We start from the raw sequence: 26,060 nt of genomic DNA, 5'->3' as shown, positions 1-26,060 counted from the left end.
CTGGTTTCATGAAACTAAGGTAATGGCACAGGTTTTGCAACAGGAAACAAATTAATATAGATAAATATATTAAGCTACAAAATAAACAGCGGCAAGTTTGCGTACCCTAATAAGGTTCACAACGAAATACAAACATCCCCCCATAAGTATTTCATTAGTTAAAGAGGCATTAAAATTTAAAAGATGGTAAGTTATGGAATTGGATTGCATTTGGTAAATGATAGACCCGTTTTGGTTTCGATACGATCCAAATCATGTGCAAAACAGGTTTTGACATTGATCTCCATGATTAAATAATAAAACAAGACATGAGTTGATCAGAAATATAAGTTGGGTAAAGAATGGCTCCCGCAAGCTCCCTCCCTCGCTCTCGCCGCTCCCCCTCCTCCGCCACTCTCGCCTTCTACCCCACGTCCAACTCTAGCCCGGAAGCCCTTCTCCCCCTCCCCACTACTCTCGCTGGTCGTCCTTGCGCTCAGGAGTGAATCCTTGCAGGGGTTCTTCCACCGTGGTGATGGGTGACCGCTCCCCCATGCTGCTGGTGGATTGGGACCTCTCTACTAGAAGAAAGCTCTAGACAGAGGTCCTAGCGCGCTTCGGATCATCAGTACATCATCCATCTTCCTCCATTGATGGTTGCTTCTTCTTGCTCATGGTTTTTCGTCGCTACACATTCAGGCTTTCAGAGTTCATCGTTAACCATGCTCTGCATGCAGCTCTGGGGGGCACCCCAAATGGTTTTCATGTGTCCTTCGAGTCGGAGAGACATTTCCGTTTCTCTGTTTTCTCTAAAGTTGTGTGCCTTTTCATTTGCTCTCTTAAGAGGATCACAACGAAGCACTTTGGTGTTTATTTTCACCTTTGGAGAGATGGTGGTGCCAATTGGCATAGGGAAGCTTCTATTTGGGAAGTAGAGGAATCAAGCCAATAGTCCTTTGTTTCTAGGAGAAATCTCGTGGATCCAAGAGGGTCTCTTCCCCCCGAGAGTGGTTCAACACTCTCCTAGGAAGAAATCGTAGCCGGTGTTTTCTCACTCTAGTGCCATCAAGTTCGGGAGCTTCTTGTGCCCTCTGCGAGACCGTCTTTCTTTCTCGATCCCTATTACCCCGTTAGGTTCTTCATGCTTACCTTCAGCCTGCTCTAAGCTAGTGTTTAAGGGAGCTAATTGGGATCCCAGTTCTTTCTCTTATCTGCTGGTCAAGTCCCATAATTGTAGCAACCAGTAGTTTGAAAAGAAGGGTTCCCATTGGTCGCACGCTCAAGCAAAAGATTTGGTATCCTTGGTCACATACCCCCTCTTGCTCATTCACTCCTTCCCCATGATAGAGGGTCCGAAGCCCAGGGGAAAAGACTGGATGATGGCCCTATTAGCTCCATGGTAGCCTACGCAAATTTGCACTCGAGTGGGACAAAATTCGAGAGGATGCCCACTTTTCGTTCAGAGCAGCCGCTTGGTCTTGTCACTAGGGGAAATTTGGAGCTCCTGCTACCGATGCTTGAGCCTAAACCACCTCGTTCGTTTTTGGATGAACATGTTAAGATGTAAGAGCTGCTACAACTATGGTCACAAGAGTTTTCATTGCCTTTCTCGCAAAAGGAAAAAGTTTTTCAGCCGAACCCATCTCTACTCAAAACCACCATCTGTGAGACGTGCAATCGTCCCACCATCAGTTCTACCTCATAGTCGCCTTAGTTAGAGAAAACCCCAGCACCCCCTCCAACTCTTGGCCTCCCCGTTGCTCTCCTCCTCAACAGTGAAAACTATCTAATCATTCCTCCCTCTTGGATTCCATGGCGAACTTTGCCATCAATCCGATGTGCTTCTTGCCACCAGAGATGGTGGTTGAGGATGGAGGTCAATAGCGCATTCCGCGGGCGAGGGTTGCGCTCATAGGCAACCCCTCTATGCCCATGAGGAATTCGTCATAGACGAGGATGAAGGGGAGGTCCTCCATCCAGATGAGTACAATAACTTCAGTCACCAGGCCAGACACTACCTGCAAGAGGAGCTGAGACTTCAGGTTTTTTACAGTTGCCCTCACTCATTTGGTATCGGTTTATACCAACTGAAAGATGTGTTTCAGAAGGAGATCCTCCTTAGTGGAAATGATCGTCTGGTGAATGGAGTCTTAGTGCATTTTGTGGAGCATGACAGAGTCCTTAACCTCAAAAACTCCCCTTTTCATAGGATCAGTTTTTTCGTGCTACTGGGCTATCCCTTAGATTATATGAACCTGGTATACCTTGATCAAGTTTGTGCTAATTTTGGAAAGTTGGTGCATTGGCACTCCAATGTGCGCAGCAAAGCGTATGTGCTAGTCTGATGTTTGTTTCAGGATGCCCAGTCGGTTCCTAGAAGCCTGATCATTGCCCAGGGCTCTTAGATGGGAGGTGCGGGTCGTTCTTGGACGGTGCCAGTTTATATCCTCAACCAGGGTTTTGTAGACCCTTTCATCCCTAAAGAAGACGACCCTCCACCACATAATGGCAACCCTCACCTATTCGAGGAGCCACAACATGAGGAATAGGATTAGAATGAGAGGCAGGACAATCAGCAGCTGGGACAGGGCCAAGGAGACCCCAATTGGGAAATAGCGACACAAGAATTCCATAATTAAGGTTGGCCTGAACACAGGATAGAACCAGGCTCCGCAAATGCCCCCTCAGCAGCAGTTGGTCTTCTCATCCTCATTGGAGAGTGCTTTTGATGGTTCCAGCTCCTCATCTAGCACAGAAGGGTCCTCAACCAATAAGCTCCCTGTCCATGTTCATGCCAACTATCTTCGATCCCAGAATTTGTAGATCATCCACCTTGAAGTGTCGGAGGTACGACCATACTGGATTCAATCTTTCCTTTTAGAGGCTTTCATGGACCTCCTCAATTACACCTTTCCGGTAGCACCTCAATCCGCGTGGTGGAGGCATGGTGTCCCAGCCATCCCGAGCATCCTTAGGATCGGTGGTCACGACATACCAACCTAACTTGGAATCCTGGTGCTCCTCAGGCCCCTACAGTGGAATTGAAGGAAATTGTTTGAGCCTGCAGTGGACAAGGGTAAGCAGGTGGCCGAAGAACCTGCTGACAAGTGGTCTTCTCTCATAGCCAAACTAGTGTTCAAAAGCACCTACCAGAGGAGGCAAATAGCCCACACTTTCAAAGCCAACCCTGTGATTGGAAAAACAAAGAGCGCTGGAGAGAACCAGCTTAAGGTCCTTTCGGCCGGAAGTCAGATGGAAGGTAGCTTGAGGAGAAGCATAAGGCTGGAAAACAAGCACAAAGGTTGTCGCCCGGTGCTCACTACCTCTACTTCTTTCAGAGGAAAAGGAAAAGCTAAGGCTCCCACAACCCCGATCGCTACTCCACCTTACAGTGATGATAAGGCAACCCTCCTCTCTCCTTTCCCTAGTCCAGTTAAATTTCCCTCACTTGTTGACCTTGATCAATATCCTGGAGTTTTCCCAGGCATTGCCACGGAGGTGATCAAGGAAGTGGCGGTGGAGAGATGAAGCATAACTCCTGAGGAGGTGTCCCAAGGAAGGTTGTTGGAGCCCAAGGCATCAGAGGAGTCGATGCAGGATCACAGTCAGTAATTATGGAAAGACAAACTTGTAGATACATTTTAGAGGGGAGACCTCTTGCCTTTCTTCATGCTATTGTTATGGTTTCTAGTTGTATCGGGGTGCTCTTTCCCCTGATAAACTTGTTGGTCTAGTCTCTCAGTGGGAAGACTTCATTTTTCCTTTCGGGTGTTATGCTAGTGTAGCCTGCTCGATACTCTATCATGTTGGTTCTCCTTTGCTATCCTGGTGGTTCTCAATGCTTGCATACCTATCTTTTTTGGGGCTATCACCTATGCTTTCTTTGTCGTTGCTCCCAATCTCTTTCCACAAGGTCTATGTTGCTAAAGCTACAGATGTCCTAGGTTCGACCTAGCTATGCCCTTCTCTGGGTTCCTAATGTCTGGTTAGTGTTAGTTTGTCTTGACGGCCCTCCCAGTCTTCTGGGTCCTATGGATCGTGCGTCCGTTTTGGAGCATAATTCCCCCTGCTCTCGGTCCGACAACAGAGGTTTCTGGACCGACAATAGCCAAAATGCCTAGGAGACCTTTCCACCCCTCGATAGTCTGAGACTACCAAGTCAGTGCTACTCTTTTCAAATCTACTCCCCATGAATCTGAATTATAGAAGAAGGAACATTCTTAATTGGAATATCTGAGGTTTTGACAGTGAAGTGAAATAGGGCTCTGCGTAACAAGATTGAGGAAAGTGGATGTGTTATCTTTTGCATTCAAGAAACAGAGGAGGTTATCGATCACACCTTCATCAAGAAGTTTGCCCCGAAGCACTTCAATAAATTTGATTTTGCCCCTTCAGAGGGTGCCTCGGGCGGGATTCTCTTGGGTTGGAATGGTGCCCTATTTGTGGGCGATATTCTCTTTATCTCTAACTTTGCTATTACAGTTTGTTTTCAGTCCTCTATTAATGGGTCAAAGTGGACTCTTTCCACTATTTATGGTACATGCCATGTGGGAATTTGAATGATGTAATGGTCTTCAATGAAGTCATCAGTGATCTTGGGTTGTTGGAAATCCCTCTCAAGGGCCGTCAATTTACTTGGAGCAACATGCAAGATGATCATCTTCTTATTCAGCTTGATTGGTGTTTTACCACAATCAATTGGAATCTCACTACCCAAATACTCTCCTCATACCAATGGCTAAACCGACTTCAGATCACAACCCCTGTACAGTCCAAATAGGTACTTCCATTCCATAAGCCAAAATCTTCAGATTTGAAAACTTCTGGGTGGAGCAACCAGGCTTCCTAAATCCGGCACAATCCACTTGGAACATGGAGGTTAGGGTAGCTTCCAATGCCCTTAAGATTACAGCAAAGTCCAAGAATATAAGAAGGGTCCTGAAAAGATGGAATAAGAATTTATCTTAGCTGTATAAGATCATCCAAAATTGCAATGATATTCTTGAGGCTCTGGATGCTTTGGGAGAGCAGGGACCCTTATATATTCAGGAATGAAATTTTCGGAACATTCTCAAAAAGCACACCCTGTTGATGTTGAAGCATAAGAATGATTATTGGAGGAAACGGTACACTGTCAGATGGGTTTTGGAAGATGAAAACACCAAGTTCTTTCAAGCAGCTACAACGGAAAGGTTTAGGTTGAACACTATCACAAGCATGTTGGCAGAAGATGGCAGAGAAGGGACTAACCACAGTAAAAAAAAGTCGTAGTTGCATGGGACACATTCAGGTCTAGAATGGGACATTCAGATAACCCGACTATGAACTTTGACCTGGAAGGGCTTGTTCCCTCAAGGGTTGATCTAAATTCGCTCTCGACTCCCTTTACCAATGATGAAATTGACGGCATAATCAAGGAGATGTCGCCGGATAAGGCACTAGGTCGTGACGGGTTCAACGGCCTCTTCCTCAAAAAAATGTTGGGACTTCATCAAAGGAGATTTCCATTCATTGTTTGCTAATTTCTATGCAAGCAGCCTATATCTGCGGTCAATCAATAGCTCCTTCATCACCCTTGTGCCGAAGATCAGTACTCCTAAGACCCTAAGCGACTACAGACCGATCTCTCTTCTCAACACCTCACTAAAGTTGTTAACCAAGTTGTTGGCTAAAAGGCTTCAGTCGGTAATTCTGAACCTCATTCACAAGAAGCAGTATGAATTCATAAGAGGTAGAACCATCCAAGACTATCTCGGATGAGCTTTTGAGTATCTTCGCCAATGTCATTAGTCAAAGCAAGAGCTCGTCACCCTCAAGTTGGATTTTGAGAAGGCTTTTGACACCATCTATCATCATACGATTTTGCTAATGATGGAACGTCTCGATTTCTTTAATAGATGGCTAGGATGGGTGAGAGCAATCCTGGACTCGGGCACCTCTTCTATCCTCCTCAATGGGGTCCTTGCAAAATCATTCTACTGCAAAAGAAGGGTCAGACAGGGAGATCTACTTTCCCCCTTCTCTTTGTGCTTATTGCTGACCACCTCCAAATCATTGTGAATGAAGCGGTCACCAGAGATCTGATCAGTCACCCTTCAGCTCTTCAAAATGACTCGGACTTCCCAATGGTGCAATATGTAGATGACACTATTTTAATTATACAAGCTTCTCAAAGATAAATCTTCTGCCTGAAAGGGCTCCTAAACACTTTCAGTGCTTCCACAGGTTTGAAGGTCAACTACCACAAGTCATGTATGGTCCCCATCAATGTCTCTGCAGATAAAATGAAAATCTTGGTTGGCACTTTTGGTTGTAAGATCGGATCATTTCCCTTCACTTATCTGAGCCTTCCTTTGGAGACTAACAGAGCAAAGGTGGAGCACTTCTCCCCACTTATGAACAAATTTGATAAGACTTTCAGCCACCTCTTCTTTATTGGGAATGGTCGGTAGACTTATTCTGGTAAATTCATCCCTTTCTTCTCTTCCAACTTATGCTATGTGCTCCCTAAGGTTGCCCAATAAGGTTATTGAGAACATGGACAAAGCCTGCAAATATTGCCTTTGGAGAGGTTCGGATATCCATGCCAAAGGAAGACCTCTAGTGGCGTGGACGTAGGTCTACACCCCAAAAAATAAAGGGGGGCTCGGAGTCATCAACCTGCATGTGCAGAATGAGGCACTTCTATTGAAACATCTCTTTAAGTTCTACAACAAGGCTGATGTTCCTTGGATCAATTTGATCTGGAACACTCACTATGCTGATGGTTCCCTACCACACATCTCTCCTCCCAAAGGCTCCTTTTGGTGGAAGGACATCATGAAGTTATGTGATCACTTCAGATGAGTGGCTTCGGGATCCCCGAGCGATGGTTCAACGACTCTTCTCTGGCTTGATGTCTAGAATGAAAAATACCTCAAGGATCATCTTCCAAGACTCTTCTCTTATGTAATAGACGAGTCGATCTCTCTAGCTCAATTCGTATCTTCTGGGAGCCAACAAGATCTCTTTCATTTCCCTCTGAGTCAGCAGGCTTCTGCTGAGCTGATCGTTCTTCATGAACACATAAATAATGTGCACATCACTCCTGGACAGAGATACTTGGTCTTGTGTTTGGGGTTCCAAACCATACTCTTCTAGCAGGTTCTACACCTTCATTTTCAGGAATCTCACTTACCCTCCACCCACCTTTAACTGGATTTGGAAGTCAAAATGCACCAAGAAGATTGTCTTTGTTTGGCTTCTTTTCAAGGATAAGCTCAACTCCATAAATCTCTTGAGAAGGAAGAACTTTCACACTGAAGGAAATAATTACAAATGTGTTTTTTGCTCCCAGAACATTAAAGAGACAACTTATCACCTCTTCTTTGAATGTCCTTTTTCCACAAGATGCTGGCAACGCCTCTAGGTGGTCTGGGATCATTCCAAGCATTTCTTTACCATGTTATCTTTCTTTATGGAGGTTTTCATGATAGCGGCGTGGGAGTTATGGAAGCAAAGAAATGGGAAAAACTTTCAACAAGCGTCATCATCGTTCTTTATGTGGAAGACTTGTTTTAGATAGACTGACATGTTACACACGTATAGAATGAGCAATGATATGAACCTAGCAGTCTCTTCCTGGATAGATTTCCTCCCCTAACCTCCCCTTTTTTTCTGCTTCTGCTCCCTGTACAGTTGTTTGTTGTAGTTCCTTGTACAATTTGTTTTGATTTCTTTGCTGGTTTAGGCTATGTTTTTTTTCTGCTTCTGGTTTTGCTTCTGTTGCTGCCAGAAGCCAGAAACCAGAACAAACGGGGTTCTGAAGAAGTGATTTCTGAAAAAGACAGAAGTCTGCTTATGAGAAAAATGAACTAAAGCTGGGAAGCTCGTTGAGAGATGTTTTTCTAAAAAGCTAAAAAATTATTATAGAAACCAACAGCCTATTTTCAAAAACAGTTTTTCAGACAAGCCAAAAAAAGAAGTCCAAACAAATAGACCTTTAATATATTAACACAGTGGAGGATTCCCCTACTGTACAGTTAAAAAAATATAACAAACAGGAGCTTCATTTCTTCTGTCTACAATGCTGCATAGAGTACTACTGTACATCATAACACGATGTTGCTCTCCTTGATGCATTCAAAATGGCATTAACAAAATTTATCAAATAGCATCAACAAATCTTACTTAGCTTTAAAGATATGGAATGGTAATAGACCATGACAATAACATGAGAAAGGCACAATTTAAAATGATTTTTATTACCCCAAAATTAATTTGTTACCGGTTCATGTAAGGTTCACTAGATAACATCAGTCACACATACCGTCTTTCCATTGGTAACGTGGACATGGACATTTCGACCTTCAATTCGGAATACCTCACCATCAATCCAAGCTAAATTTTTATCCTCCAGCCATATATGGGAGCCAACGACAATTTTTAATGTGGCCGCCTGCAGATGAGACAAGTCAAAAACTCAACATGCCAGAAACATCCCTGTTGATAGATAAAACAAATGTACGTCTCTATATGAAGTTTCATACAAATAGATGCCAAAGGACAAAAACACCACTAGGATTTAGGAAGATACTACCGCATTATAATAAGTAACAAAGTAGCATGACGCATGGGTCATTACTGAAATTGGCTGAACCTAAGAATGGAATGTCAAATGATGCGACAAGGTTGTCATGCAGAAAAGGGCCAAATGAAGAGAGTGATATTGATCCAAAAAGAACCAAAAAGCATAAAATCAGATAAATTCATGGAACATATACTCTACAAAAATGGGTCATACTGTAAAAATAGAAATAGGATAATGTTGTACATTAAGGCATAAAATCTAGAGCAAAGATTGACTAAAATTGCAACCTGTCATGGATAAGAAAATGATAGCATTCGGTCCATTACCAATTTGTCCACAATTATCTTGACTACTGATGCCTTACCCGGTTTCAAGGCAATTACATGAGACTATGAACTACTAGTCTACTGTTAATTTCATCACCAAACTATTTCTAGCAAGCGACTTTGCTTGCTGCAGTCTGAATCAATTCTGGAATTCTCGCCCTCTCATCTTGAACACACCGCGGAGCAATCAGAAGCCACCGAGTTCACCTCGCGCTCGGCACACGACCAGTACCACAATGCTCTACCGAAACTGCCTGATAGACTACAATGACTGGGAAGTGCACGACGAGGCGAGCGCGCACGGCACATCGTGCGAACAAAAGCAACGGAACTCCATCGTTCATCTGACAACGACAGCACTGAATCAAAACAACGCACCATGAGTCACGCGACCACCGCAACGCTGCAGCCGCTGATCAGCGGGGGAGAACTGCGTCGGTAGGCGGCCGGAGGCGGGCGGCGGTGGCGGTATCTCCCTCCTTTGTGCCGCTCGCCAATCGCCTCGCCGCCACGTGGTCACCGCCGGGTCCCGGTGCGGTGCGGTCCGCCTCGAGTGCGTGCGCGAGGAGGCACGCGATGCCAGCAGCGAGCTCGCGTGACGAGGGGGAGGCGGAGGGGAATTGGGGCCGATCGCCTCGTGACCGCGGGGGAACAGCCGGGTCCCGGTCCAGTGCGGTCCGGCGAGCGAGTGTGTGCGTGCGGAGGCGCGCGATACCAGCAGCGGGGCTCGCGGGAGGAGGGGAATGGAGCGCGAAGCAGAGGCGATTCCTCATTCCCCCTATCTATTTTTGGTGCTAGGGTCGGGGTGGGAGGTGGGAGGCTGATCGCTCGGGCTTCGAATGCGCGATTCCGGGCGCCACCCGCACCACCACCACCGTGGCGTTCGCCGAAAGCCGGTGAGTAGCCGAGCAGGGGGAGGGGGAGCGGAGGAGAGAACGGGCGTCGATGGTGGTGCGGGCGTGGTGTGTCCGTTTGGTTGCCAGTGATTTCAGTGTGTTGTGGGGAGTGGGACCGGAGCACGGGAACGGAAGTAGAACGCACCAAATTTGAATCTGTCCTTTGCACCGGTGAGCAGGTAACCAAAATTTGGGGAAAATGAATTTTGAAAAATGCCACTGCAAATTGTGTGGCTCTTATTTAAGACACCAGTATAACTCTCGTAGATCCACGCACATACTCACTATTATACATGGATCAATTGATGATTTGCCACCGCTAAAAATAAGCTTCGTTTATTTGCTACTTGGACCCCCAACCATAGACTCTGACGGTACCATATGTCATTGACTTGGGTAGCATTATAATCAAAGGGGCCAAAATTTTGGATGGAAAATCATCATTTTTTTTAAATTACATACACTCACACAGCGCCTACCGAAGATCAGAGCTGTAGAACTTAGAAATTGATAGAGTCACCATGAATATCTCGCTGTCAACAGGTACATCGTGTAAATTTGTCATAGTGACACACAAGGAACAACCGTGTGATTTTATCCTTAGTAAACAGAAGATAAACCACATTCATTAACCACCCAAACAAAACTTAGTTCTTAAATTGTGCCAACATTTATGTTAGTCTTACAACCGATGACATAATAAAAAATCAAAATCGTGCAATTTGAGCTCACACTTTCACATTTTTATTTGACAGGAATATATTAAAAATTAAAATTGAGATAACCGAAACAATATGTAAGCATGAACATAAGTTCCACTTAACATGGCAGAAAAGCACCCCATAGCGCGATTTAGCGCACATTGAAGAAACCACATGCGTGCACGTCATCCGTCCACAGATCTATATGTAACTAAAACTAGTTTAAGATACGGTTTATCAAAACTGTTTATTTATGTTAAGATTCATACTAGAGAAATAAATAATAAAAAATATAAGATATATAAGTAAAATTAAAGGATACATGAATATCATGTGTAATAAATATATAGCTAATATAAGCCGTGTGCGAGGCCATGCTGTTTTGCATTTCCGCATAAGACTGTGACGCCGTGCACTCGTGCAGTGCAAATACAGGTGGGCGGAATTCCGGTGGGTCCACTAGAATCAGAATGATACACAGTGAGCGATCACAACGACATTTTGTTCATTTCTTCGTCCACTGTGCATGTCCAGGTGGTTATCCGATTTTCATTCGAGGAAGATGTTGTCGCGCAGCGTATACGGGTTTTGTTTGGTGTGTGCATATGCAATCTTACGCATACCGCACATAGTCCCTCACTTCCACTGAATAAAAATGTAAATACAAAAATCTAGCTTTGATCAAGTCGAACACCGGATCGGCAACCTCTGTACATTGCATCTTATTTGCACGGTTAAGCAATTTTTATACGCTACATTTCCCAGACTATTTTAGCTATGCTCAAGGGAATATGGGATAGGTTGAAAACCTCTTGAGCTAGCTAGCTAGCATGAACACAGCAGCACGATGTTTGATCGCAACAACCAGCCGCTGGGCCTTCCCATGATCGAAACAGGAAAAGGACGGGGAAAAGAAGAGGTAGATCCAAAACGATCCACCTCGAGACCGAAACGGACCCGGATCATCTCTACCCTACCAACAACTAGCTATCCAGCTAGCTTGGACACCCGTGCTGCATGCTCCGGTCGATCAATTGAGGGAGCCTGGAGGAGGCTGCGTGCCGGCGACGAAGAAGCGGCCGGAGGCGGCGTCGTGGCTGGCGTAGTACACCGTGCTGGGGCTCACGTGGTTGTGCGTCCCCTCGTACGTCGTCACCACGTAGCTGGGGTCGTCCTTGTCCCGCTCCACCCGCTTCTTCACGTTGCACCCTTCCGTCGAGCACCGGTAGTAGTTCCTGCACGCATGAAGCGCAATTCAGTAAGTAGTCGTCGTCGTCAATTTCGAATGTGCTGATCGATCATCAGTTGCTTGAAAGAGACTTGTGTGATTGATAGATCGTTTTGTCGTGCATGTGCGATGAGATCAGGATGAATTTTCGAGCATTGTTTGGTTCTTTTTTGTTTGTAGTGCTGATTGGTTCGTTAATTACCTTGGGTTGGGGCTGTTCTTGACGGACTTCTTGCCGTACTTCCTCCACTTGTAGCCGTCGTCCAGAATCTCGATCTCCGACCTTGTCCGGAACGCGATCCGCTCCGTCCGCGGCCGCTCCGGCAGCGCCTCCGCCGCGCTCCTGAAATGCCCAATGGAAAGAGTCCGGCCGGCTCAGATCAATAATGACGAGCTAGCTGAGAACCTAAACCCAAACGTAGCTGCCAAGTGACGCACGCCACTCACCTAGCGTTGTGTGCGGTTGCACCTGCACCTGCACCAGCAGCAGCAGCAGCGCCGTCCGGCACGACGGGGGCCCCGCCATCGGCCGGCGGCGCGGCGAACACGGCTGCCGCAGCGTCGTCGAAGAGGTACTCGGAGATGTCGAACTGCGCGGCGGCGGGGTCGGCGAGCGGCGCGGGGCCGAGGGCGGCGGAGAAGCTGGACGGCGAGCTGGAGCTGGAGCTTCCTCCGTGGGAGAAGTACGAAGACATGGAGAGGGCGTCGCCCGCCGGCGCCTGGTAGTGGTACAACGCTGGGCGCGCTCCGACTGCCGCCATGACCGGGTAGACCACCGGCGCGGAAGCTTTGTATTTATATATATAGTACTACCTTGAACTCGAAGGATAAAACTGCCGGTGTGCATGGGGAGTGAGAGATGTCGATGCGTTGGCGGGTGGATTTGTAGCAGCAGAAGGGAGGGGGGGGGGGGGATGTATGTGTATTTTGGGGGACTTGGCCGGCTTCGCGGTGAGCTTCCTGGGCAGTGAGAAGGTTCGGCGCTGGTGCGGGGGTCGATCGCCGCACGCCGCCGCGTGCCTGCGGCGTGCTACTTATTGGAGCGGCGAGGGATGGCGGAAATGTCTGCGGAGGCAAGACTTGAACGGTCTCCGCCTGCCACGTAGTGCCGTGGAGGTGCGGCCTCTCCTCTCAATCGCATCCCCGGTTCAAGCCGTTTTTCCTTTCCTTTTGTTGGTGCTGGTTCTTTGGACCGTCGGTGGAATAGCGGAATTGGTTAGTGCGAGGATAGTCTCGGGCTCTCTGCTGTATAAAACAACATTAGTTGTCGCATCATCTTTTCTCTTTATTCCCCTTCCGTCTAAAAAAAATATTTAAAACTTAAATAATTTATTCATCTTTGTTATCTATCCTCAACATTCAGTTTTGCTATCTGGTTATCGAATACGTATATGAGGTATATTTTATTAATAAAAATAAATAAAGAAATTAAAAGTGAAATTAACAGACAATCTCTTCCTTTTAAGGATCCCATCTGAAATCAAGCTACGGTATCGCTTCCGACGTATTCGTTCAGATCTACATAACTTGAGTTTGTGCTTAATATTATCATGTCCAATATTTATGTTTTTATTACAACACGTGTGCACTTAGCTAAGTATATATGGATGGATCAGTTGCACGGTTCATTATTTGATCCTAACAAGAAATATATAATTATATATTTACTATAAATACGATATACTAGCCATACACGTGTCATTAACTTGATATTGTATATTTTATAATCAGTATGGGGTAAATAAGGCTTATGCCAATATTTTAAGTAGTTGATCATATTCTATATGAAAACCATCTCCAGATTATGAAAAAATCTTTTAGACATACAGAAGAAATATAATTTAAGAAGGTATACTCAGAGTTTCTAAGTGTAATATGACACCTCCACCCCTAACTATATAAGAATAGGAAGGGGTACTTCAAGACCGACAGATCCTAGGTTGATTCCAAGCCAGAGATCTTGAGCCAGTTCAAATTCTCTGTAAAAAAGTCAGATCACCGATATAGAGAAAGCCTAATCAGCTAGAACAAAGACTGTCTATTAAGATCCACAACAGATTCATACCACGAGAATAGAAAAATAGCCAAAAGAGCCAAGTAAGCCTACCTATTGGCGGGTTGTATCGCGTTGGCCCACGAGCCTGAGAGACAACCTACGGCACAACCCATCAGTCTTTGTGCCATGTCGGGCTATCCCACGGGCCACGGCACGATAGGTCTATCAGGCATGGCCGACCTATCAGGTACAATAGGCCTGATAAAAAATAAAAATGAAAGCAAAAAAAATCCTAAAAATAGAGAAATAATGAAATAAATATGGAAAGTCTTACGCAAGTCGTTATTGTGCTTTAGTGTTATTTTGGATGTCTCGTTAAAAACCTTCGTAGCCTGGAGAAATTTTCAAAAGATGGATATATTTTCAACTAAATGGGTCGTGCAAACCCGTTAGGCACGATCTTGCCTTGTCGGGCTAGTTGGCTTATCCGGGCGTGCCATGCCAGCCCACCGTGCCCGAGTGGCAGCTGATGCATAGCCTGAAGCATCGTGCCAGGCCGGCACGGACCGTTTCTTACCGTGTTGTGTCATATCGTATCTGGGTCGTACCTACAGTTACAGGACCTCAGGCAGCCCAATTGGCCATCACTACGATAATATTCATCTGACAATAGCTTCAGGACTTAAAGACACGAGAGAACTCATCGAGAGCCTTAGAATTAGAACTAAACACACCTTAATTATAATTATCCTTTTCTAAAATTAATTAAGATAAAACATGACAATAGCTTCAGGACTCAGGCTGTACCTACAGTGACAGGCCTCAGGCCGGCCCAGTTGGCCATCACTACGATAATAGTCATCTGACAATAGCTTCAAAACTTAAGACACGAGAGAACTCGCCGAGAGCCTTAGAATTAGAACTAAAAACATCTTAATTATAATTATCTTTTTCTAAAATTAATTAAGATAAAATATGGCGTAGATCTATTATCTTAAGAGATATATAAACCAAGTGTTCCTATGTTATATAAGTATTTGCATAATCGATGACTTTACCAAACATCGATAGATCCACGGCTCCGAGCCTAACATTCATGTTCGGTTTGAGAGTAGAATTGGTCCTCATTAGCACCTCATTTGTCACAAACGTATGGTTTGTGTAAAACGAGGTAAGATGTTTTCTACTCAACGATATTGAATTGGTCTCATTTATAGACATTTACAGTATCAAATATTCAAATGTGACATCCTCCATTACAGATTTGAGAGTGTCTATACATCATATAAATTATATCTTTAGAAATTTTAACCCGAAATTTGGGTAAACATGAGGTCTCCTCCACCTCCATACAATCACCATGGTTCCTAGGTAGGGTTTTACTAGACGCATCGTCCTCGCCTCCACCTAGCAATCCACCCCAACGGACCATATTAGCAACCGTTCACCATCGTCCCTCCGGCAGACGGCCCTCAAGTACAATCATTCGAGGGAAGCTAACCACCAACCTGAAGGTCCAAAACGACGTCGTTTTCATACGTCCGTGTCGCTATTTGCACTGCATATTAAACTCGGATGAATGTCACCTTCATCTCAAATTTGTTTAACCCAAGCTAAAACGTGCACCGTGACCGCGATCTCCTGCGAAGCGCAATCTAGAAACCATTGGACTAGTCGGATTCTGCGCAGCTTCCTGGGTAAATTTATTGGCGGGCTCATGCACCCATCGCCACCCCTGCGTCGCCGCTCGATACCAAGTGAAGTCGTGAAGGTCCCTGTCGTCGCCGAATCTGCCTGTGGTTGGCGAGCAGCCGATCGAGCTTGCTTCGCTTGCAGTTTTCTTACATTTTATGTGACCTCACGCGAGAGAGAGAGAGAAAACGGGAAGGAGCCCAGTAGCCGTGCCCGCTAGAGTTTGATCTCCCGATCGACGTCGTATGTCGTCAAAAACCTCCAATAGAAACTCCGAGAAGGGGGCCGGTGTTAAAAGAGAGAGAGAGAGCGGCGGTGCCACGCTGCTGCCACTCGATGCATCGATCGCTGGAGAGTTGAGACGGCTTCGGCTGATTGGGTGGGTGGCGGCGAGCACATGCGTATTACTGTCAGGGTGCGCCTGCGCTGATAGGCGTCATATCAGGACGTGCATGTGTCACCATTTCTGCTCATCCATCCGCATAACCGTCGAAAGCTTGGCCCTTTTTCTAAGGGCGTCCATATACTCGACGCGTATTAAGATAAACAACTTTCACTCGATCTATATCGGCAGTAGGATGAGCATTGCATGGCCGTCATCTTTCTTCTTCATCAGGCCGTCTTCTTCGTTGAGTTATTCTCCACCATAACACGCTCCCCCACCTATCATCCTCTATCCATCTTCGGCAACGCTTTCATCGTCGTGGTAACCTGATGTCATTGGGCCGCATCCCTACCCTGCCATTGGCCAATCTGACGGTTCTCCACCGCCCGTAGCCAGCGGCGTTCCCGCTGTCTCACCGTCCCACCGCCGGTCCTTCCTACCTTCTGTGTGACCTCGCTCTAAGTCAGTCGGAAATCGAACCCAATCTCTAAACCTTGTCGGCTTCTTCAGTTTAACACGCCTAATATAATGAATAGGAGGCTTGCTTCTAAAGAGTTGTGTCAGACGCAACTGATGGATGAGTGATGAGTCAGGTTTTGCGAGGCAGTAGCTCATCAGACCTTTTCGAGTAATGTCATGTAGGCTACACTCAAGATCATATGATGCCAAATATATAGACATGATATTACCTAAGCATCTTAGAAGGAATTTTGCATCAGGATAAGATGATAAATGTAACTATTCTTCTTGTAAGGGGTAGCAATTTGAAATCACTTCTAAGATGTATTTGCGACTTGAAGTCACTCTACAGTGTATTTGCAATTCTTCCTTAAAAAATCAACTAATATATTCCTACTAGCTAGTTTGAATGTTTACACTAGATATATACACCGATTTATAAACAAAAGTATGATTACGTATGCGTACCAATCACCATCTTCTCATGACCTATTCAAGTAAGTACTCCTATAAAACAAGCAATTAATATATACAAAATATTGTAGTCCACAACAAACCAGTGATAGAGCAAGAGATAGCAACAACAAAAGAGCTACCCACCAAGTGTTGGTGCCAACCATCGGCGAACGATTCGATTCGATGGAGTTCCGTTAGCTTGCTCCACCGTCTGTTCGGTTGGTGGCACCCACATACAATAATTCGTTCGATCATAAATACTTATCGATATTAATTTTTTATAGCGTTTGATGTGCAACTTTGACTATAAATTTTTATTACAATATAATTTGAATATCTAATAAAAATATAATATTATGAAATTATTTTTTAAGATAAATATATATATATATATGAATTTTATGTTTCTAACGTAAATATTCTGAAGCAATTAATGATTAAATTTTTAAAAAAAATAGTTAAAATGATAAATATTTATGACAGGAGGGAGTATTTATTTGTTCTCATTTCTCTCTATCATCTCAGAATTTACTGGTTGGGCATTCCAATATATTGGTTTAGGATCTGCATGGTTCGCTTTTTCGTAACATTGGAGCTGCTCTAAGCAGTATTTCCTCGGGTTGTAAATACATCTCGTTTAAAAAAAGTTTGGATAAATATTTAAAACTTTGACTATTAATAGTTTTTAAAATATTTAGTTTAAAAATCTTAAAAAATTTATATTTAAATTTGTGTTGAAAAATATTTTTATAATATCACAAAATACATTAAATACTATGTCTTATTGAAAACGACATATACCGTTGTCCATCGTCACCATTCTTTCCCGATTTAAGAAGCTACGTGCATATGTGCAGCAAGCGTTTTGTCTTTGCTCCGTGAAGGGCGAAGCCTTGCAAGAAGAGAGGAAAGGGCGATCGGATCGAATGAGGGGCAGTTTTCATCGGCCCACCCGAGTTAAAGTTTGGGGAGGGGGGCGCCCGCCGGTAGAGGTGGATTCTGAGAAACCAAGTTGAGATGTATCTTGGTTAATATGTGATAAGTGATTGATAAGATTGTCGATTTAGTTTGTTAAGTTTTGGATTGTTTGAGTTTGGTTTGAGAATTTTGATTATAGACTAACTGGAGTTAAAGTTGGAGAAATATGTTTACTTGACTCATGATGTGCAGTGACAGATGCAACTTAGCGGTTGATGGTGGATAATCGGGGCTAAGCTGGTACTTGGTGTCGGACGATCAAGGAGACCAGATGGAGTCAAGGATGATACTAGCTGTACACGTGGAGGTTAAACAAAGTATGAAACAGAGGATGGAGATAGCGTGTTGACAAAGTTAAGCAAAAGGGATCGATGCCGGTGCAAGTGACAAGGTAGCATGAGGGATCAAGAGTGGGAGAGACTTACCGGTAATCAGAATCGCAAGACGGGGTATACGTGTTAATATCAGAGCACTTGCTTAAGGTGTAAGCAAGTGACGAGTCACACGTTGAGAAGCATGCAAAGGGTTTCACGGTTGGACCTTAAAACTATGGGAGGATTAGAGTACTATATGGCACCATCACGAAGTTTGCGTCGAGATGAAGCTAAGCCATGAAGGCGTTGCGGCCATTCGATAGACGGAGTAAGAAATGGACCAAAATGACCTCAGTGGTAGGTAGGAATATATTACAAGATAGAGGTATTTTGGTAACAAGCTAGGAAATTTAGTGATCAAGTTTTCTATGCCTATAAATAGAAGAGTATGGCTATAAGAGAGTTTGAACCAGCCACTTGAACTACTTGTACTACCCATTCGAGAGCATAATGCTAGGATTTTAGATGAGAGTAAGATGAATACTTAGCTTATGTAATAGGTGAGAGTTTTGGAGAGAGTTCTTGTAATCCATCTAAAATAGGCTGATATCTTTGAGTAATGAAGTTTTATATTTTTTTATATACTTGAATTCCACTCCTTCTAGTCTTCTTCTTTTGGTTCTCCTGTCATCGGTTTAAGTTTTTTGATATTCTAGTTGATTTTTGTTTTTGCCTTTGAGCTACAATTTTTTTAACCGTGGGAAATTATTTTTCTTATTACTAGAGACATAAATGTTCACATACTTATATATTTGAGAGGGTCTTAGATCCCCTTGCCTTTAGACTATCAACTTGGAGAATTGTTTCTTTTGGTGATTGTCTTTCTGTTTTGTTTTCCGTTCAAGTTTCAAGCTTTTATGCACAAAGATATATTGAATGGAGCATATGTTTCATATTTCATCTGTTAAGTCATGTTGCTTTGGAACTTTTTTCTCGTATTGTCTCCCTAAAGTTATACTTCCATTTATGCATTTTTAAGGAGTGTTAGGTGAACTAAGAGTATACCATCTATTTCGCAAGAAATTTGTAAGGCGTCTATTCGCTCCCTCTCTAATCGCTTATCTCGGTCCTACAATTAGTATCAGAGTCGGTTTGATCACTTCTTGATCTTAACCGGCTTTGTGAGAAGTGGGAAGATTTTGTTGTTCGATGGAAGAGACTTTTCATACTGAAAAGTGCGTATAGAGACTTATCTTCTAAGCCAAGGAAGTGCAATATGGGAAGTAGTTGATTCCAACTATGAGATCTCTGCTGCTCACATGACTCAGGTTTAAATCGAACAGTATAAGACCAACAACAAGGCTAAAAATATCTTGTTCACTATCCCGTGTCAGAATATTCTAGAGAGTTTGATAGGGTTCAGCGCCTCCGTATTGCCTAGGAGATCTGGACTATTCTGAGTGTCTTCCATGAAGACACTAATCAGATTAAGGTCAGGCACCAAAACACTTACAACTAAGAATACAAAATGTTTGTGCAAGGACCCAGTGAACCTTTGATGCTATGTTTACTCATTTTGATGAAACTGTGAGTAACTTTAGATCCACTGGTGTTTTATCCTACTCTAACCATGAGATGACGATCAAGCTTCTCTATGCTCTCGATCATAGTATATGAGAAGTGAAGATCTCGATCATTGAAGTGTCACTAAGTTATAACATGTTAACTTTTGATGAACTCTTCAGCAAACTCAAGTCCATCGAGATGGCCAAGGTGGCTCAGATTAGTCTCAGAAACTCCCTGTCTCAGAATATGACGTTGGTTTTCGAACCTAGTGGTGGTCACCAATCTGGAGGTAGTGTTTCTTGTGCTAACACTTTATCTGGTGAATTTGCTTTATCATCCCTTATTTTTATCATAGAAGAGCATATGGAGGTACTTGATGATGAAGACCTTTCCCTTATTGTGAAGAAATTCATCTGTTTCTACAACAACTGTCAAGATCGGATGAGGGGTGACTCTCGAGCCTATTTTGAGTGTGATGACACCACCCACTTAAGGCAGATTGCCCCGAGCTTAAGAAGAGGAAGGACAATGACCACAACTATAAAAGATGAGTATTTTGGTAACAAGCTAGGAAACTTATGATCAAGTTTCATAGGCTTATAAATAGAGTGGTAGGGCTGTGAAAGAGTTTAACCAGCCACTTGAGCCATTATATCATCCATTTGAGAGCCTAGTGCTAGGATTTTGGATGAGAGGAAGGTAAGTGCTTAGTCTATGTATATGTGAGAGTTTTTTAAGAAAAATCCTTATAATTCGTCTAAAATAGGACTGATATTTTTAAGTAATGAGGTATATGTTTTTGTATATGCTTGAATTCCCCTAATTCTAGTCTCCTTCTTTTAGTTCCCTTGCTAGCGGTTTAAGTTTTTCGATTTTCTAGTTGATTTTCATATTTTGCATTTGAGCTACGATTTTTTAACCGTGAGAAGTTGTTCTTCTTATTGCTAGAGGCGTAAACGTTCACATACTCATATATTTAAGAGGGTTTTAATCTTCTTGCCTCTAGACCATTAACTTGGAGAATTATTTCTTTCGGTGACTATATTTTTGTTTTTTTATACAAATTTTAAGTTTTTTAACATAAAAATATATGAAATGATCTTGAATGGCACATATAGTTTATATTTCATCAGTAGAGTCATGTTGTCTTATAACTTTTTTTTATTTTCCTAAAATTTATACTTTTATTTGTATGTTTTTAAAAACGCTAAATGAATAAAAAGTATACCATCTATTTTTTTTAAAAAAATATAAAATATATATTTACTTCTCTCCAGTGGTCTATTTAGATCAGCAAATTCTCGCATTAGTAGGGTGGGCAGAGCAGCGCCCGCCGGGCGCGAGGTGTGTCACGTCGCCCCGTCGTGTCGGTCCCCGATTCCTCTCCGAAGCGCGCTAGCGTTGATAGGTGTTGGGGCGTGATTCCATCCCAGCGAACGACGCCGCTCGCGCGCTTTCGATCGCGGCGTCCCTGTCGGTCGATCGGAGGTGGCGTAGCGCTGCGGATGGGTGGGCGCCCCGGCGTCAAGTTGCGATTGCTCTCGATCCGGAACCTGCCACGAACACGGGCCCGTTCGGTTTCTACCGCCGATCAGTGCATCACTATGCTTAGCAGGTGGCTCGCGTAGGTCATCTAGCTTGTTTCACGTATACTCTGTTCTCGATCTCGCCTGTCCAATCAGGAAGGACGCAATTGAAAACAGACGTTATTCGCTGGATAACCTAGCATCGCTTCAGGTGGGTAGCAGTAGTACAACAGGTGTGCTTTCACACACTCTCTCTCTCACACACACATATATATATATATATATATAGGAAAACTAGTATGTACTCCTGGGTGTATGTACTCCCACCTCTCATATACCATTTTTACACGTGTGTTATACTTCTTTATCACTTTAAATATACTTCATTAGTAATATATATATTAATCCAATACATATCTTAACTATATAATTTGGATTTGTAATGTTTATCATATATACAATAGAATTTTTATCCTAATATTTCATTGATATTTTCTAATTATTTAGATATCTTCTAATATTTGTACGAATTTCTTTATATCCTTAGATTTTATGTCTCTATACCGCTTTGGTGCGAATGATTGTAATTCAATGTATTCTATAAAAGAATTTGTTATGTAATATTCTTCTATACTTGCATTAATCTCATTTTCTTTATGTTTGTTTGAGAACTTATTGTCTATACTACATTCAAGATTACTATTTTTAAGATCATATATATATACTCATTCCGATCATAAATATATATCGTTGTACTAAATATTCGGTCAAACTTTTAAAACTTTGAATAGAAATAGCTTTTAAAATATTTAATTTGAAAAGCTTAAAATAATATGGGTAGATTTGTATTAAAAATTATTTTATAATATCATAAATTTAATGGATTTTATAATATATTTTGATAGAAAATAGTGGTCAAAGGTATGTATTAAAAACCGTGTTTTATCTAAAATGATACGAATTTATGATCAAACGGGGTATGTTTGGTAGGTGATTACAGAGAACAACCAATCTTTCTATGTCGTGCCTGATTAGGATTTAGGCATCAAGGTGCGGTTCTAAGTTCGCATAACCACAAAGCGTTTGCATTTGTAACTTGGGCTCTTAGATAGATGCCCGGTGCCGTGGAATCCTAATATATAAGGTGCTATAAGTACCTAGTAGGGTCACCAGTATAGTATGTCACCAGAAAATGAATTGTAGTAACCTACAACCTTTTGCGATCCTGATAAACGAACAGAGAAATTAACCTAAATGTAAGCCCTATTTGCCAACCACTTTCTTTGACCTCGGCAATTGACTACCAATATGCAATGTATGTTAACTTATGCTACACATCTTTTGTAAAAGCGATCGGAACCGATAAAAAATGACAAATGGCACGTCTTAATTTGAACCGTCAAATATAGCATCAACTTGTGATAAATCATCCTCCTAAGTGGCGAACTTTGTTATAAAAATACCATCAAAAGCTTCACCTGCTCCTTCAAAATGAGAATGACCAAAAGTGGGCGCTTTCCCACGTTTGCAGTTTCTTTCCTGGTGAGTCTAGAAGCTTTTAGGCGAGTTGATTAGTGGTGAAGATGATATCTTAAACCTTTCACTAAGCACTATGTGGTGTCCCTTTTTGTCTGAATCAAGAGCCTGTTTTTTCTGGTCAAGCACGTGCGATTAAGAAGGGGCCACGAAACTCTTTTAACGTAAGATAGTGCCATTATTGTAACATGATTTGTTTATTAGTACATTCTGATGATAACGAAATCAGCATCGTGCGTCCCCTTCAATACCATGTTCTTGCATGCATGCTTATCCAGCTGAAAAACCTCTCTTTCTCTTGCACAGTTGCACCGCAAAAGGGCGGCTTATATTCTTTTGGAGCACCACAAGATATTCAATCTTTACTGATAGTTATCTATGAGTGGCCGACAGTTTTAGCCTTCTTTAGTATTTTTCTCAAGTGGCCTATAGTTTTGTTAAGTACAAATTTATATCTTTCTCGACAGTTTAAAAAAAAAATACCAACAAACTTATTATCTACAGTTACAGTAAATATCAAACCAGATATCCTAAAAACCGTTGGCCATTGCAAAGAAACTGTAGATAAAAGTTGTTAGTCTTGTAGTGGAGCTATGGCCTACAACTTATGCTAAGCAAGAGTATGGCACTACTTTAGAAAAAAATATCTATATCCTTTTTCAATAGTCGTTTTAGAAATAACTGACAATTATAAAATATCATTGCTGGTTTTTACTAAAAACTGACAGTAATAGTCATTCGGTAAAAATTGACAATGATAATCAATTATCATTGCGTTCATATAATGAAACGACAATGATACTTAATTATCACTGCAGGTTTATGGTCAAAACCGGCAGTGACAATAAAATGCAGTCTATCTTTGAAAATTCATAAATTTTTTATACGAAGTTAGATGAAGATAAACTTTATATATAAATTGTAACTCTCGACGAAATATATAACTTTGTAGTTGATAACTTTTTTATTTAAAGTCATATGGATGCCTAAATAATCATCTAAAGATTGTCAAAGAAAAATCACGCACTGGACCACAAACTTATAACCTTTTCGTTTAACTCAGATGAAGGAACTTTATATAAAAATTGTAGCACTCAATGAGATATACAACTTTATAGTTGACAATGTTTTCTTTTGAAGCAATCTAGATGTCCAAATAATCGTGCAAAGATTTTATTAGGAAGGGTCAAAAGAATAAATTATCTCATAACCATTATGTAAAATTGTGACGTGAGATATTAAGTAAGCTTCGAGCGAAAGGTGAGGACACAGGTTTAATTCTCACAAACTACACGAGCGTGTAATTTACTATATTCGATTAATTGACTCCACACGAAACCACAGAGAGTTCGTTACGAGTTAGAAAAGCTACAGGGGAACCACAGCGTTCGTTCGTCGAGTACAAATATCATTGTTACTGTCGATTCTAAAACCAACTGCAATACTACTAAGTATTATTAACGCTTAATCACTGTAGGTTTTATACCTGCAGTGATAACCATTTTTTAGTAGTGTGTCGTTAGGTGATGCAACAATAAAAGCTCAATGAAGATTATATGATTCATTTTGAATTGCTGTAGTCCACACTCCGCAAATGCTTAAAGTATATAAATAATTGAACTTTCAATGGTTTCATGTTTTCTAAAGATTTCTCAAATTTTCGGTGAAATGTTTTTGTAGTTATGGAAAATATGTTGGAATACAATGTTTGTAAAATCTAGAAAAAATCATCCACGACATTGGAATCATTAATATTTTATTTTTCACATAAACATATAAAATCCTGGTCGACCCAAAGGCATAATAACATGTAGAGAAATTTAGATAGCGACCTTAAATCATGAGATACATATAATACATATGTCGAACGTGATTCAAATGAGCACGTACAGCTACAACATAGCCAATTTTTTAGTGATCGTGAATCCATGATAGAATTCAACCAAGCTAAATTGTAAAGAAAAAAGTGGTAATTTTCATATGCAAGTAGCTCTACTAAATACTAATTAGTTCCTTGTCCATGTGCGCTTATAACTTATAGTAAGTCGGTTCTGAAAATTCCAAACAATGAACTGCGTACGTTCAAGGCAGTATGTCAGTATCTATCACAATCACATTTATCACAATCAAATATTATGATCACACCGAACCAGATGTCGCATACACACATATGGTTGTATAGAAACTATGACACAACAGTATACTAGTCTGTTAATAAGATTCTATAAGATCCGATCTTAAAAAAGATCTTCTTTTATATATGTCATATTTTCCTCTCCTTATTACCAGTTATATATACAAACCATTAAATTAAAAAAAGACGATATCTACCAAAATCTCGTATAAATCTTTTAGTTAAGCATCCCCTATAATTACCTTTCGCTAAGTATGAGTCTCTCTCATCGCTCGTCAGCGACCTGGATGATGCCTAATCACCGGATGGATGTGCGGGTGAACGCTGACTCCGGCGACAGGAGCTCTTTTCCGAAGGCGTGCGGGACGGCGACAACCCGACGTCGCATCAAAAGGTTTGACCCTTCCCGTCCCTTTTCCGAAGCTTCTCGCCGGCAACTCGGCAGGATCCGAGAAGGCGTGGGTCAGCAGGGTCCACGAAGCGTGGGTCAAGCATTCAAGCCTGTCCCGCTCGGCCTTTGCACCCCCTTGCAGCCCAACCCGACGACCTGGGGCAGCCGCAGCAGTGCTGCAGAGACCGACTGACGGACAGGCAACGCCATGCGAACGAACCTGACGATGTCATCTTGTACAATTAGATCATCTCTAATTATTTTTTTCTTTATTTAATTTTTTCTGATTCTTTTTTATTCTCTTTATTTTTCTCCATTTCTAATAGATTTTCTTTGAAAGAATTTACGAAAGAAAAGAAAAAAAATCTCAGAGCGAAGAGAATTACATTGAAAATCTTTTTTTGAAAAGAACCGTAAAAAAACTATTAAAACATCAAATAAAACAAGAACTACAAAGATAAACAAATTTTATGTAATTATTTTCTACGAAAGATTCTTCCTTTGATGACACGTGTCTATTTTTTTTTCTCTTTAACTTAACCATTAAATTATATTATAGATAACATAAATAAGATCTTATAAAGATTTTTTAGACAGAATCATATAGAATTTAATTGCTCTGTAAAGTAACTCGCGGATAAAACCGTTGGAGATATCCTTACAACCGAGTATCCGCTTCCCATGCGAACGGCATCGCTGTCGCGTCGTGGACAAACTCCGGCTGCGTGGTTTCCCAACGGGCCGTCGTCAAGTTTCAAGACTGTAGCAAGTACTTCGGTCAGTCAGCATGGCCAGCTCTGAACATTCTGAACCATGCGCCAGAATCTCTGAACAATCTGGACCATCAGATGTACCAAGCACACGTACTCCAAAAGTCTCTAACAGTGCAAATACAAAGTTGTGAAGGAGATGAATTCAACAGTTCCGG

The 26,060-nt window shown here is 42.2% G+C and overlaps 2 protein-coding genes across 2 annotated transcripts in view; both read right to left on the bottom strand.

The window, feature by feature from the left end:
• The window catches only part of LOC133929310 (myosin-9-like), a 29,465-nt gene extending 20,078 nt beyond the window's left edge, over positions 1-9,387 (bottom strand). The window contains 2 exon segments of the mRNA XM_062376014.1: positions 8,288-8,416; positions 9,253-9,387. Of these exon segments, the coding sequence (XP_062231998.1) occupies positions 8,288-8,416; positions 9,253-9,255 (132 nt within the window). The 5' untranslated portion in view covers positions 9,256-9,387.
• Positions 9,388-11,167: 1,780 nt separating this feature from the next.
• Positions 11,168-12,695, bottom strand: LOC133929309 (probable WRKY transcription factor 50). The gene is made up of 3 exons (XM_062376013.1): positions 12,147-12,695; positions 11,902-12,042; positions 11,168-11,706 (listed from the first exon to the last, which is right to left on the bottom strand). The coding sequence occupies exons 1-3, from the start codon at positions 12,458-12,460 to the stop codon at positions 11,502-11,504; spliced, it is 660 nt and encodes a 219-aa protein (XP_062231997.1). The 5' UTR covers positions 12,461-12,695; the 3' UTR covers positions 11,168-11,501.
• Between the last annotated feature and the right edge of the window lie 13,365 nt (positions 12,696-26,060).

This window comes from Phragmites australis, chromosome 9 (assembly GCF_958298935.1).
Source record: "Phragmites australis chromosome 9, lpPhrAust1.1, whole genome shotgun sequence".
Lineage (NCBI taxonomy): Eukaryota > Viridiplantae > Streptophyta > Magnoliopsida > Poales > Poaceae > Phragmites > Phragmites australis.
Note: the sequence above shows the minus strand (reverse complement) of the source record. Positions and strands in the feature narration are given on the sequence as shown.